The sequence below is a fragment of the Ostrea edulis genome, chromosome 9 (genome assembly GCF_947568905.1).
Source record: "Ostrea edulis chromosome 9, xbOstEdul1.1, whole genome shotgun sequence".
NCBI classification, from domain to species: domain Eukaryota; kingdom Metazoa; phylum Mollusca; class Bivalvia; order Ostreida; family Ostreidae; genus Ostrea; species Ostrea edulis.
In genome coordinates this window covers 35,241,925-35,258,528 of record NC_079172.1, presented here as the reverse complement: position 1 = coordinate 35,258,528, position 16,604 = coordinate 35,241,925, and the positions used below count along the sequence as shown (strand labels likewise).

Below are 16,604 nucleotides of genomic sequence, written 5' to 3'. Positions count from 1 at the left end.
AATCATCACCGAATTTTTTTGTGATTGTGTCATTCTTCATAGATGTAGATACTGTACCAAAAAAAAAAAAGAATGAGGAAAGGTTACTTTATGTCAATACCAAGCATCCTGAAGATGAGAACTTCATTAGCGCTAGACAATAGGACAAGGTTTGCACTGCAATAGGACAAGGTTTGAATAGTCATGCTTTGTAGTACAAGTCCTGCAGGAAGGGCCCTTGATACTGAGCAGAAAATAAAACTGACATAACACTATCTCCCAACACAGTGTAATGTATAGCTTTTATAAGTACTTGTATTTGAGAACTTTAAACGATTATCAACCCAAATATCAAAGATATTTAATTCATAGAATGTTTACTTTTGTCGCTGCCTCATAGGCAAGACGGGCGTTACAGTATTCATAAACAGTTTTATGTTTTTATATCTTTGTTCTGGTTTGATGACACCATCAAGGGGTACGGTCACCAGGGAGATATCGGTCTGTTTAACCGTAAACACCCACCCATACAGCGTGAACACACACTACACAACTGCTCACCAGAGGGAGATAGTGGCCAGAAAGAGCACGTGCTCCTAACCTGCAAAGATGACATTGGCCCAAAGTAAAACTCATTTGAACAATTTTATTTGAAAACATATTCAAGTCAAAAACCTTGAATTTATCAAACCGTCTTAATTAAACACGAAGGTCATAAATACCGAGCCATAAAAACGCGAGAACCACTTTAAACGTCTTCACAAAGTCCTCAGTCGTATTTCCTTATACATAGTTACTAACATTTCTACGTCCACTGATATAAATATATATATATATATATATATATATATATATATATATATAAATCATTCTCTCTCTCTCTCTCTCTCTCTCTCTCTCTCTCTCTCTCTCTCTCTCTCTCCATATTACAAGATGTGTTTGTGAAACACTGATGCCTCCGCACAGCAGCAAAATAATTCTCATCTATGTATACACATATGAAATCCCTATCACTACCCAATCAAGTATATAAACTAACCATTCAAATGTAATGGCCAAGGTTAAAGTTTTTCAAAAATTGGGTCAAATCCCAAGGTCATAAGGTAAAAAAATTTGCAACCTCAAGAAGGGTCACAAGAAATATGCATGCGAAATATATAATAAAAGCCCTATCACCAACCATTCAAAAGTTATGACCAAGGTAAAAGTTTTTATGAACAAACAGAATTACAAACCGACCAAAAACTATATATATATATGCACCTGAATCTCCAATCACGGGGGTATAAAAAAGATGTGAGGTCACAATTGAGTTAAAATAATCTACCTTTATATGTTGTAACGGCGCAGAGTTTTATGCCCCAGTAAAAGCCTGGACACTTTCTATATCATACTTTTATCAGCTACTATAATTATTGACACATTGCAGGGAACCGTCGCCATCAAAATTACCTGCCTTGTTAACATGTTCATTATGTGGGCATACCCGGTATACTAAGGTCGTGATCAATGAGGGGTGGGGGCAGGAGGAAAAAAAATTGAAAACCTCCGATATCATCGTATTCTAGACCCTGAAAACGAAAAACGTCTTTATTCAACAATGCATTCAATACCGCAGAGTCCTTATTTTATGCGAGTACTTAATATGGCGAAATGACCCATATACGTCAAATCGCGTGAACATAAATTCGCGTCTCGTCTGTTAATCAAGAGTTTTATTTCGCGAGGGATGCCTCTCGCGAAATTACGCAATATATTTAGGAATCAACAGTAAGCATATCAGTTAAAACTCAGGTGAAAGATGTCCTCATCAAATTCAGCTGCATAATGTAGTTGTTTTCAGTGCATAATTTAGTTATTTTCAGCTGCATAATTTAGTTGTTCTCAGTGCATAATTTAGTTGTTTTCAGCTGCATAATTTAGTTGTTCTCATTGCATAATTTAGTTGTTTTCAGTGCATAATCTAGTTGTTGGGCAAACAATATTTAAGTATTGCAGTAAACTATTATCATGCGTCGCGTCAATTTCAGAATATACGGTAATACATGTATACCCTACGTTTATATAATTCTAAAATTAAGGACAGCCGATACCGGAAGAGTTAATTATGGACAGTTTGAGTATGGATCCGCCTCTGATTCACATTTTGGTGTTTGGTTTTAAATGCCGAGTGGTATACGCTTTTAAATCTGTAATGGTGGGGAATCTTAATTTGTTAGAGGGTCTTAAGATAATAGTTGAAACTCACAATTCAAAAATTTCTTTCCCGAAAACCAGCATGCATATTCTAATTTTAGATTGGCTGTATAATTTTATTCTTACTTGAGTGACATAGCAGACATGTGTATTTGCTGCCAAACAAAATTGGGTAAGTATATATCGGGCCTCCTTAATAATTTGAGAATTATAAACTTTCATACACACGGCTGGCAATAGGGACCACTCACATGAGATGATCCATGGAATCACGATACATTATATCTAATGTTTTAAGATGTGTTGAATAATTTATAATGGTTACAGAGGTTCATCAGCTTGCTGACAGAATCACCAAAGACTTCATGATCTGACTTATATCTTATACACAACTCTGTCTGTTAACAACCGTCCATTAATACACAGAGAGTGAATAAATTGAAAGCTGTGTTCAGAGATAAGAGACCTGGCCAGTTCGACTCCTCCCTGCTAACAGATAAACAAAAGAAAAATTAAACCCCTCTTTGACCTGTGTATACGGTGTCGGTGATAGTTGTTGAAATTCCGAGGGACTGAATCAACATATAAACGTATCTACAATAAAAATCTCCAGGAATGTCAAGGTCAGAGAAATTTGGAGTGGCATTTTATCAATTTTCTAGCGGTGACAAAATGTTGTAACAAATGATATTTACAATGTCTGTTGTGAACGCCATATAGCTAGACGGACCCCCCCCCCACACACACACACACACACACACACCCAATGTACAAATTAAAAGCAAAATCAAACAAACAGACAAACAATTAACAGCCTTATCAATTGAACATTTTTGACTTCTTGATAACCACTATTCCAATTCTTTTCAAATCTGGTATGAAGCATCATTGGCACATGGAGACTTAAATTGTAAATTTCAGGACTCCTGCACCCATGGGGCTTGAGGGGCGGGGAAAAACTGCCAAAAATTGACCAATTTTTAAAAGTCTTCTCTTCAATCGCACATACGTAAGAAAAACTAAATGCATTTGAAGTGATGTAGAACAGGAAAGCCTCTACCAAAATTGGAGATTTCATGATCCCGGAGAGAAGACGTTCTGGCCCCAGGTAAATAGCATTTATGAGTAAAACATTTAAATAACATCTTCATTAAATTTATATGCTCTTTTAAAATACTAAATTAAAACTAAATGGATATTTAGAAAGAGCAGGTAGTTCTTTACCAAAACTTTTAATTTGATATACCAGGGGTGGGGGTTTTAGTATCAGGTTGAGGCCAAAATTGTCAGTTATTAATTTTGTGAACAATAGAACATTTTTAACTTCTTGATAACTACCATTCCAATTCTTTTCAAATTTGGTATAAATCATATTTGGGACAAGGGGGACATAAATTGTAAATTTCTGCACCCTGGGGCCTAAAGGGCGGGGCAAAAATTGAGCAGTTTTCAAACATTTTCTTCTCTACAACCATACATATGTAAGAAAAACTAAATGCACCGTGATGTAGAGCAGGAAGACCTCTACCAAAATTGTATTTTCATGATCCCCAGGGTAGAGGTGTGGAAACGAATCTGAATTTTTTAAAAATCCTAGCTGAACTCAATCCCGCGATCTACAGTTCAGCAGTCGACGTACTAACCTACTGAGCTACTCAACTAGGCAATTATATCTGAAATGAAAAAACAAATATTGCTGATGTCAATATTTTCATCCATGTTTTAAAAGGAAGTCAGCCATTATGACGACGTAGAGTACCTCCTTAACACGTCAAGTTAACATGACAACACAACACATAATTGCATAACAGCCAGTTGTATATGCTGGAGACGATGTATATTTATTCAGATTTATACACAAATATGAATGAAAATAATCAAACAGTACATATATAAATAGAATATATGAAAAATAAATAGAATATATGAAAACCCTTTTTGAGCATCTGAGGCGGTCAGGAAAAACAGACATAATGGCATTTATCACCATATTATGATAAATGCTTTTAATTCCAGTGCAAACACGATAACTCTTGTATCCTTGTTCGTTCTCAAACATTCTTGAGACCACAAATTTTATATACATTGCGCAATATCATCAAGCCCCTCAGAAACACTTACCGAGTAGCAGACATCTTTAAGATTTTATTCTTAAATTCGACGACATAAATCTATTTGCCGTGATCGGACACAATGCCACCCAAAACAAGAAAAGGAGTAAGTCTTATAACCAGGGGAACCGGCCGAAACGCAAAAGAAGGCCAACAAGACGTTTGATCGAGGCAGCCAGCCAGCCAGTGCACACAGCAACCTCACATGCACGGTTGCAACAACGAACCGGATGCGCCAAACTATCAAGCCCCGGTAAGATTTGGTACCTTCAGCGGACGGAGGAAGTGCTAGTCTACAAGGTCAGTTACAAGCAGTTACGAACATTGATTTTGGCAGTAATTTGCACGCCGCGGGAAGTAACGACACTTATCAGTCGGGCTTAGGTTATAAAATTCAATGTCAATGTATTGGGGGTCTCTTGATTGGGGGAACAAGTGCAAGTTAGTCGCCCATCAGATGTGTTGAGTATTTGTGACCCCGTAGGCAGTCACGTGCCCATAGCTACCCTAGAAAATATAATCATGATAGGCGCTTACATTGATTTGGCATTGTTATTGAAAAAGGCCTGCGATCTTAGAACTTACCCTTATTGCGCAGGAGAGCTGATCATAAAGAATGAATCTATTAACAACATACATATTCGGACAACTGCATTCATTGTCTACATGTCTATATACCTTGAGAAGTTCCCTGGGAAAGCTCAAGAATTGATTAGATACATGCACAATATTAGATTAGCTGTCGGTAGACAAGGACATTTGGTTTGGTCTAGGTATGATGAACAATTCCGCTTAAAAAAGGAGCGGCGCCCTACATCATCATGATGGAGGTCGATTTCGAGCTATGGGTTATGTTTATCTCACCGACACAGTGTGAGCAACCTAACCCATTTCCAGCAGCAGCAGGCCTCCTTCGGTCGTGGCTGACCATGGAGAGTCCCCCTTCGTCCACTATCTGTTTGGGGTGTCTACTCAACTTGAGCAATGCCTCTTGTGGCTGTAAAGACTGACGCGAGGGTGACAATCTTGGTCGCATCGGTACGATGATTTTAGTCTGTTGGCTGTCGTTTCGTTTCTGCGGGCTCGCTTCTCTGCTATTGCTGTCAGCTTCTCGTCACCAGCGTGCAGTTGTTTGTGAAGGGTGCTTCTCCAGCTGGCGCGGTCATTTGAAAGGTTCTCCCAGCACTTAGTGTTGATGTCGAGCGCCTTTATATCTCTCTTGCACACGTCCCTTACCTTAGCTGTGGGCGGCCAATGCTTCCCTGCCTTTGTGACAAGCTTACCATAGAGGACGTCTTTTGGGATTCCGCCATCCTCCATACGGCCAACGTGGCACATCCAGCGCAGCCGACGTCCCTCAGCGCAGAGTATACATGGTGGGGAGGCCAGCTTGAGACAGGACTTCAGTGTTGGTCACCATATCTTGCCAGGAAATACCGAGTATGCGTCGAAGGTTTCTGAGGTGGAAGGTGTTGAGCCTTTTCTCCTGGTGGGTGTACGTTGTCCATGTCTCACTACTATACAGGAGAGTGCTGAGGACGCAGGCATTGTACACAGCCATCTTCGTCTTCACGGTCAACTTGGTATTGTTCCACACTGTTGATGTTAGGCGGGTGAATGGTGTGGCTGCCCTCCCGATCCTTTAGTTGATCTCAGCGTCAAGGAAGTGGCTATCGGTAACTGTGGGCCCAAGGTACGTGAACGACTTTGAGCTCATAGTTGTCAATGGTGTTTACTGATGGTGCTGGTGTGTTTTGGCCCAGAATGTTTGTCTTCTTCAGATTAATAGTCAGCCCAAATTCTTTACATGCATGGGCGAAGTAATCCATCAGCAGCTGCAGATCCTGTTTGTGTGAGTCGCAACTGCAGCGTCATCAGCGAACTGTATTTCTCTAATGAGGGTTGTGTGGACCATTGTCCTCGCTTTTAGGTAGGCAAGATTGAAGAGTCTGCCATCTGAAATGGTCCACAGGTAGATACCCTCTTAGGCTGTGCCAAAGGCGTGTCTTAGGAGGAGTGCGAAGAAAATCCAAAACAGGGTTGGGGTGAGCATGTAGCCTTGTTTGACCCCGTTTCGTATGTCGAAGGATTCGGAAAGATTGTCGTTGAACTGCACTGTCCCCTTCATGTTGATGTGGTAAAACTCGGTTAAGCTGTGCAGTAATGGAGGCAGCCGATCTTTCAGAGGGCTTTAAAGAGTCCATCTCTGCTGACAAGATCGAAGGCCTTGGTGAGGTCGATGAATGCAATATACAAGGGCATCTGTTGCTCTTTGCACTTCTCTTGGAGTTGACAAAGGGAGAAGACCATATCTATCGTGGACCTTTTAGCTCGGAAACCACACTGTAATTCTGGTTAGACACACTCAGCCAGCTTCTGCAGGCGGATCAGGAGGACTCGAGTTCTTGTATTTAGTGACAATCTTGGTATCCCTCATGTTCTGCGGCACAGCCCCCTCTCTCCAGCACTGGCAGATAACTTCATGCAACGAATACAGTAGGGTAGTCTTGCAGTACTTGATGAGGTCTGGATGGGTACTGTCATTGCCTGGTGCCTTGCCTGCGCCAAACGGTTAATTGTCTTGCTCCGCATCGAGCTCTTTCATTTTTGGCATGCATTTGATAGCGTTGGGGACTGCTGTATTCTCTCTAGAATAGAGGTCGGAGAAGTGTTCCAACCATCTCTCCAACTCGATATTATGGTTGTATAACTGTTTTTATATTCTTATGAAACAGAATTTATTCAAAAACGTCTACTCGAGAAGAAATATTCTCTTGCTGTGACCTTCAATTCGACATTGAGATATATCGACGACGTTTTATCTATTAACAATAATAACTTTCATTCATATGTCGATTTGATAAATCCACGTGGGCTCGAAATAAGACACCACAGAGTCGTCCACTTCTGCTTCATACATGAATATTTTATTGAAAATAGATATTGATGGCAAACTAACAACTCAACTTTATGACAAACGGGAGGATTTCAGCATCTCTATCGTCAACTTCCCATATTTATGTAGCAATATTCCTTTATCACCTGCATATGATGTTTATATTTTTCAACTGTTTCGATACGCAAGAGCTTGTTCTGTGTATGGCCAGTTTTTAAATCGAAGCAAGCTACTGACAAACAATTTGATAGCACAGGGGTATAAACAGCCTCGTTTAAATTCAACATTTCGCAAATTCTATGGTCGTTAAAACGATATAGTTTGCCGATACAACCTGTCATTGGGTCAAATGCTGTCTGACGTGTTTCATACCGATTGTTAGAACGTTCTTGGCACACTAATTTTGACTACGGATAACTCCGTTTACCTTATCAAGATATAGGACTCTCGGCGGGTGTGACCGGTCGACAGGGGATGCTTACTCCTCCTAGGCACCTGATCCCACCTCTGGTGTGTCCAGAGGTCCGTGTTTGGCCAGCTATCTATTTTGTATTGCTTAAGAAGTTATGCGATTGATCACTGTTCGTCATCTTCACCTTTCACGTCATAACCTATTTTCAGAAACAAGTGCCCGTGCCATGGCTCCATCATAGAGGGATAATGTACTGGACCTCACACTCGATTGATATAATTATATAAGCCAGATAAACACTGCATGCAAAATAAAATTAACGACGGCTAGAAAGTGATCAACCTAACAAACACCTTTACTTCCCGCAACAGAATACCCCCCCCCCCCCCCCCCCATCCTATTGGTCAACAGTGGACAATAACAACCATGTTAAAGCACGCTACTGTAATGGGAATTCATACATCATTTTACCGTTTCAATTAGCGAACCGCAGGAAAATACAATTTTTTCAATCAAGAGAAAATCTTTAGTCTATCACACTATATACAACCGATGGAATTTTAAGGACCTCTGGTGTAAAACAAAAATCATTATTAACCTTGAAAACTAACCTTGATACAAAGATGTGTGACATAAACAATACAAATATTACATGGTATTTCTCGGCAAATTATCACATTTCATTGCAACCAGTGGCAACTGACCTCGTGAACAGATTAGATGTGGTTTTTTCCTTCTAAGAAGGTGGTAGACTTTCAGTTCTATTTTGCCCTGTTTTACTCTTTTCATAAAAATCACAGAAAGGAAAGTATGGTACATGTGCTATTATATAAATATTGCATTTAATTGAGGGTAACATTGAAAATTTTCACCCGGAGAAAACCATTGTCAACCGCGGCGTAGCCGAGGTTGATAATGGTTTCTCGAAAGGCAAACATTTTCAATGTTACCCTCGGCTACATGCACTATTTGTTTTATTATACTGAATGTTATATAAACAACAAAGCAGAAAAACTTACGTCTGTTGACATTTGATCAATCACTGTCATGCAATATTTCGTATATTGATGCGGGTATTCGTTTTTTTTTTTATTTTACAAATGCTCAAACGACATCGTCTAACAACCTACAGTGAACCGTACGCGCATAAATTTGACGCATGTGATAATTTTTTATAATATCACCCATTGTCAAGTACTGTTACCCGTTGCTAGGTACTACCACCATGGAGCGCGTGCTTTCTGTTCCAAGAGGGTAACAATGTTTTTTAAATGCTTCTCGACCAATCAGATTCGAGTATTTTGCATGAAAGTATAATAATATAAAGTATAGTATAGTAAATGTACTATTGTAAAGTATAGTCCACAAGAAGCAAGAAACTCCACATTATAATATCTACCCGATAATTCAGTATCTATGGCAAACACTTCAGTGTCAAAGCATTTCAGATTGTGTCAGTATAACACGAATGTCCCCGCTGACATGCAAATTTGAAATATTCTACAGTCCAAGGATGTGAAAATAACTTTGATAAAACAAAAATGGAATATTAGATACTACGGATGCCTTTGTTTACCTGATAAAGATATAGGGCTCACGGTGGGTGTGACCGGTCGACAGAGGATGCTTACCCCTCCTAGGCACCTGATCCCACCTCTGGTGTATTCAGGGGTCCGTGTTTGCCCAACTATTTATTTTGTATTGCTTATAGGTTATGACATTGATCACTGTTCGTTATCTTCACCTTTATAGGAGTTATGAGATTGATCACTGTTCGTTATCTTTACCTTTCATACAATTGTATAAGTCTCCTATTACATGTACTTATTTCATTTTCTTGATAAGTTGTAAGAGAATTGATAATATTTGTTCCTAAACACCTGGAAGCGTGGGATGAACCTTAATTACCAAGACACGCTTTGGATGCAAAAAGGGACATTTTGTATCAATTACATGCGCTACTAAATAAAATCTCGATCTATTTCGATACATCCAACCCAACGTTTTATTTTCAAACACTGTTCACACATTCATAACATTTGAATGACAGTATTTGCAACCTTAATCATTTGACAAAACTTTTTATAACAAATCGATAAAAACAAATCAACACCCTTTGTTCATTATAGTTTATTATATCAATCTTTACATGTAAAGTCAATTGGTCAACAGTTGTTTTTCTTTAACTTGGATATGTATAAGTTCATTAACAGTAACACTGGACAGATAGAACAGCAAAGAAGTGAAATTTAACCCCTAATGTACTATAATAAAGGTACACACTGTGAAACCTAACCTGTAATTCATCATAATAAAGGTACACTCTGTATAACAACCTGTAATTTATTACAAAAAAGGTACACTCTGTATAACTTAACCTGTAATTTATTATAATAAAGGTACACACTGTGAAACTTAACCTGTAATTTATTATAATAAAGGTACACACTGTGAAACTTAACCTGTAATTTATCATAATAAAGGTACACACTACGAAACTTAAGGTATTCCATGTATAATGAAAGGATAATGAACAATTTTGAAGAATTTAGATCAACTTAAAAGTTTATTGTTAAATAATGATGAAAGTGAAGCAGATTAAATTCACATGACTGGTAAATGATTAGAAGCTGACCTTTTTGCACTTAAGACTTTTTGGAAGAGTTGTCTGCCCTTTGTAAAAATAAGAAAAATATAATTTTCTAAAAATGTGTGTGGTCAATGATTAATTTTATTTCATATTTTCATAAAAAGAAAGTGTATGCAACTTTCTACCAAGAGATTAGTATGAAAATATAACTTGTTTTTAAAATATTGTAATAAAATATGCTTTTCCCATATACTTCAATGTTAAATTCTAGGTGAAATAAATCAAGCTGTAAACAAAATTTTGAAAATTCCTATGGTGGATTATTTTTATTTAATGAACCCTTCAAAATCATACCATGATTACAAATATTCCACCATCCATTTATTAGATATGAAATATGGTCATTATACATTGAATACCTTAACTTGTATTTTATTATAATACAGGTACTCACTGTGAAACTTAACTTGTATTTTATTATAATAAAGGTACTCACTGTGAACCTTATTCTGTAATTTATTATAAAAAAAGTGCACACCATCATTTAACTCATCATCTACAAACACATTTAACCGAAAAGAAATCTAGAACAGTGAGTAAACAAAGTCCAGTTAAGTTTCCTACCAAAATACAAGTTTTCTACTTTTGCATCCAAACGTTTTAATCATAAACAAACTTTACAGAGCCGAGACATAGACCATCTTATACTAAATTCACCTACAGCTTCTTTGTTCTTCGTCTTCTTTCAACTATTTTCCAGCTGGGCTTGTATTTACTGGTGGTGTCGATATAGTTGAAATTGACGACTTAAAGTCACTTATTTTAAAGGATCTAAAATTCAGACAGTTTCGATCTTTCAAATGGTGACAGAACTTCATGAATTCTGTCAAAGATTATTTCAGAAGATGGGTTAGATATGATGAAGAACTTGACACCTTGTCAAAATGGATAAAAATATAACAGGAATATTTTTCTTTACTGTGGACTCATCAGTTTTCTTTTTCTTATAATGCTTTAAATTTTTTCATACAAGTATTATTAAAGTACATAATATGTACAGATTCAATTGAACTTGTATTGTTATTTTTCATGAGAGAGAGAGAGAGAGAGAGAGAGAGAGAGAGAGAGAGAGAGAGAGAGAGAGAGAGAGTCATTTATCCAAATTAGGAGTTCCAATTACTCCAGCAGCAGGTATCTAAAACATGCTTTAAGAGGATTATTAAAATCCCGTATTAGAAACACTAACACAAAAGTACGTACTATCTATTCTTCTGCATGAAGTAAACAAGAAGTGACACAAGCATTAGAGAGGTTACATGAGGAATAATTCCAATGTTATTTATTACAATTGTTTTGATTGGACAAAAATAAAGCTGAACAAGAGTTTATACATCAATAAATCCAAAAACGCGAAGTATTCATACACGCCTGAAAACAAATAAGATAGTGCGGGGAAACTATTCAAAGTTTTACAATTGTTAACAAAGTGAATGTATTGGAATTATAAGAATTAAACATTCTTTTTGAAGAATTTATCGATGTGTAAACTCCGGACATTTTACTCACGAACTTAACATAAAAGTGCTTCGCACTTTTATTCAGTTTGTGAGTAAAATGTCCGGAGTTTACACATCGATAAATTCTTCAAAAAGAATGTTTAATCCTATAATATGTTTTGGTTTCAGCTGACAAAGCTTGTAACAGCATTGTCTTTGTAAGGTTCATTAATACAGCTGTATTTCAAACGAACTTGCTTTGAATTCTATTTGGTAATCCAATTTACGCTCCAAGTTCCTTTTCCAAAGATGAATTCTTTAAAATCATTTTCCAGTTTTAAACACATTTGTTATCCCAGTCAATGGGATGAATGATTGTGAGTTACTGGATTCGACAACTATACAAGAGACCTCAAAATCAGAGATACATTGCAGGATCCAGCAAATGTTCTGACAAGCCCATATCTTTATTCCTCACCAAAATATTAACTGCTATGATGAAGAAACGTTAGACGTATTTTGCAAACAAATATGAGAGAAGTGGTGTAAATCAAATATGGATTTAAAAAAAAAAAGTAAATTGCAAATCAAAAAACGTTTCCCAAATCAACATCAAAACATACGCCCGTTTAACATTTTACACAATCACTGCGCACGATATACATGTGTATGAAAAACCAGGATTGCTGACATTATTATTATATTATACAGATGGGTTGTTTTTTTTTCAATAAAAATAGAATATATTTCGTGTCCTATTTTTAGTGAAAAAAAAACCCCATGTATGATATACTATAGATTCATATCCCGTATCGGTCATCCAAACTTTACTTTAAAAAAAAAACCCGCTCTGATTCTACGCACACGTACTCTGAAGTTGATATCCAAAGCTTCTTCATGAGAAGAAAAATCTCTTGCTATAGCACTCAACTCGCAATTTAGATATCACGACCTTTTATCTATTAGCAATAATCAGTTTTATTCATATGTCGATTCGATATATCCCTGTGAACTTGAAATAAAAGATCCCAAAAGAGTCCTTCACATCGGTTTCGTACTTAGATATTTTATTGAAAATAAATGATAACGGCAAACTAACAACTCAACTTTATGAAAACGGAATAATATTAACTTTTCCATTGTCAACTTCTCATCGTCATGTACATATTAGCAATATTCCATAATTACCTGCAATTGGTGTTTATATCTCTCAATAGATTCGATACACAACAGCTTGTTCTGTGTATGATAAGTTTTTTAATCGAGGAAGACTATTGGCAAACTAGTTGACGTTACAGGGGTTTCAACAGTCTCGTTTTAAATTCAGCATTTTACAAATTCTACAGTCGTCATAATGATCTAGTTTGCCAATATAGTCAATCATTTGGACCAAATGCTGTCTGACGTGTTTCGTGCTTTCTTTTTTTTACCGTACTCGGCACACTGATTTTGACTACGGATTACTCCGTTTACCTAATCAAGATATAGGGTTCATGGCGGGTGTAACCGATCGACAGGAGGTGTCTACTTCTCTAGGGCACCTGATCCTACCGCTGGTATATCCAGGGGTCCGTGTTTGCCCAACTCTCTATTTGGTATTTCTTATTGTCACCTTTCATTAAAAATATGCTGGAGTTCCTAATCGACAATATTAACGTAGATTTTGGTGATCAAATCTTCAAACAATCTGTTGGAATTCCCTTGGGAATGAATTGTGCTTCTTTACTATCTGACATATTTTCAATGAAATATTCAAATATGATGATGCATATATGGAAGAATGTGGCATATGTTATTTCGAGTTCACTAGGATATATTGAATCGACACATGAATGGAAATTAGTTTTGTTAATGGACAAAACATCGTTTGTATATATTTAAATGTCGAGTTGAAGGTTACAGCAAGAGATTGTTTCTTCTCATGTAAAAGCTTTTGAATAAATTATGTTTCTTAAGAATATAAAAACGGTTAGCTGATAAAGGAGCACAATTCGTGCCCAAATAGAACTCCAACAGACTATTGGAAGATTTGATCACCAAAGACATTTTCGACATGAAGCTAAAATTACATTACAACCTGTTTAAATATTGAATATATTGTACTTTGATGCATCTCTGGTGCAGTTTCAGTTCATTTCATCCTTTAAATGCCGCCGAATCCTTAATGCATAATCTAATTCGCCAATTTTGAAATTAACAATGATACAAAGGATACGTCAGGTCTTATATTCTCTAGTAATTCTAAAATCACAATATGAAAGGTGAAGATAATGAACAGCGATCAATCTCATAAATCCCATTAGCAATACAAAATACATAGTTGGGCAAACACGGACCCCTGGATATACCAGAGGTGGATCAGGTGCCTAGGTGGAGTAAGCATCCCCTGTCGACCGGTCACACCTGCCGTGAACCCTATATATCTGAAGTTTACATTTCTGGAAGTATTTTATGTCTTAAACTTTAATGACGATAGCTCAGTTTTGTCGACCATTATCTGTGGAAATTTTTCGATCAGGAGACACACAGCAATGCCTGACTGTCTCCATAAGATGTTTATAAATAGAACACAAGTCTGCAAGAAACATAATTCCGAAAGGCACGACAATAAAAATTATCCCAAAGTATCCCACGGTGGCAGATGACGTTCGTTTATCCTCGGCACAAGTCTTGGAACGAACATAGGAACTCGTGGTTTTCTTGTCTAAATACAATGCCTTGGTAATGTTTTCCACGGCCTCCTGGATGTATTTTGTGTTAGTAATGTTAATGAATGTTGTCTGGTCCTGGCACGTGGCCAGGGATGCTGTCATTTCCACCGTGACGGTAGATGGTGCTAGATACGTAGTCATAACGACCGTTGTTGGTGCAATGGTTGTCACCGTGGTTGTTAAGAGTGAATGGATGTAGGAGAAAGTCGTGGCGGGAATGTATGTCGTGAGGTTATTCATCACCGTTTCTGTTTCTATTACAGTGATGTTAAAACAACTTGTGGGCTGGTCCACGAACAGCGAGGCTGTGGGGTTTATGGTTGGACTAGCGGACAGAGTGGCGGTATTCATGCTGCTGACAGCGGTAGAGGCAGATATATGTATGGCTGAAAATAAATATTTCACGTTCTATGCTTGAAAACATTAATTGATTATGGCTTTTCTAAATTATTATCGTAAAGTTAAAAATAAAAGACTTATATTCAGTATCAAAGCATGTTTACATATTTAAAAACTCAATCATATAAATCACTCGTACACCTATATGTATAGAAACGCCACATATATGTATGTAGTTTGGATATAAAATTACACACAGTATACACATTTTTCATAAGCGTCCTATCGTATATGTCATGATAATGTAATCCATAGATTTATTTTAGTGTACAAATATTTATTTGTCGTTGGAATATTTTCCATGGGAGATTCTTGCTGATAGAATTATTGCATATTGTTTATCGTACCGTTCGAGAATTTTTCACACATATGAAGACGTCACCATCGCCGGTGAAGGGCTGCAAAATTTAAGCCTATACTCGATGCTTACGAATTTTGAACTGGGAGGGACTTTTATTGTGCCACACCTGTTGTGACACGGGGCCTCGGTTTTTCCTGTCTTATACGAAGGATCGACCCATTTAGTCACCTCTTACGACAAGCAAGGAGTACTGGGGATCTATTCTAACCCAAATCATACTGAGAGACATTAAATACTGAGCAGAGCTGAAAGTGTGTAAGGAGAGAGAGAGAGAGAGAGAGAGAGAGAGAGAGAGAGGGGGGGGGGGTCGATGTTAATCCATTGACACCAACAATAACTTACCCAGAGAGTTCGAGCAGAAAGATAGGGGTATGGTGTCTTTATTCTCTGTCGAAATACTAACATCGTTTGCCACTTTGACCTCTCCTGAAAAATAAAACTAAGTGTTCTATTTCAAGGAAGTGATGAACAGTTTCAAAACAATTAAGCAATGTAAGAAATTGATTTTTTGCATTTCATTCGTTACAACCGCAAATGTGTACTATATATTATCAGAGAAAATCTTTACGTACGTTTTGAACACATTTTCACTACATGTATTTCTATATACAAGTATAAATATTAAATGAGCGAGTAGCACTCAAGACAGTGCAGACTGAACTTGGCAAAAAATAAACAAGAGGACCACATTGCTCACCTAAGTCACCTTGGCCAATATCTCAATATTTTCCCTATATATATTCGCATGTAAAACTTTGATCCCCATTGTGACTCCAATCTACCCCCGGGGGCGGATGATTTTAACAAACTTGAATCCGTATTCTATCAGAAAGCGTTCATGTAAATGTAAACTTTTTCGGCCCAGTGGTTCTTGAGAAGATTTTTACTATATATTTGTATGTAAAACTTTGATCCCCTATTGTGGCCCCAACCTACTCCCGGGGCCATGATGTGAACAAACTTGAATCTGCACTATGTCAGGAAGCTTTCACGTAAATGTAAAGTTATCTGGCCCAATGGTTCTTGAGAAGATTTTAAAAGATTTTCCCTAAATATTTCTATGTAAAACTTTGATCCCCTCTTGTGGCCCCACAATACACACACACACCCCCCCGGGGGGGGGGGGAGATTTTAACAAACATGAATTTGTACTGTGTAAGGAAGTTTTCATGTAAATATAAACTTTTCTGGCCCAGTGGATCTTGAGGAGAAGATTTTTAAAGACTTTCCCCATTATAATTGTAAAACTTCAAGACCCTTATAGTGGCTCCACCCTACCCCCGGGGGTCATGATTTTAACAAACTTGGGTCTGCATTATATCGGGGAGCTTTCATATAAATGTAAACTTTTCTGGCTCAGTGGTTCTTGAGAAGATTTTTAAAGATTTTCCCTATATATTCCCATGTAAATCTTTGATCCCCTATTGGGGCCCAATCCTACCCCCCGGGGCAA

At 37.3% G+C, this 16,604-nt stretch overlaps 1 protein-coding gene and 1 long non-coding RNA gene across 5 annotated transcripts in view; one reads left to right on the top strand and one right to left on the bottom strand.

The window, feature by feature from the left end:
* The first annotated feature begins 4,274 nt into the window (after nt 1-4,274).
* On the top strand, nt 4,275-14,877 carry LOC130050113 (uncharacterized). The gene is made up of 2 exons (XR_008798513.1): nt 4,275-4,586; nt 14,655-14,877. It is a non-coding gene; the product is annotated as an uncharacterized LOC130050113 (long non-coding RNA).
* The window catches only part of LOC125659335 (uncharacterized), a 24,511-nt gene continuing 20,633 nt past the window's right edge, over nt 12,727-16,604 (bottom strand). For all 4 annotated transcript variants that reach the window (XM_048890977.2, XM_048890978.2, XM_048890980.2 and 1 more), the window contains 2 exons: nt 15,494-15,577; nt 12,727-14,777 (listed from right to left, as the gene is read on the bottom strand). In XM_048890977.2, coding sequence (XP_048746934.2) covers nt 14,158-14,777; nt 15,494-15,577 — 704 coding nt within the window. In that variant the 3' untranslated portion in view covers nt 12,727-14,157. The remainder of the gene's footprint in view (nt 14,778-15,493; nt 15,578-16,604) is intronic.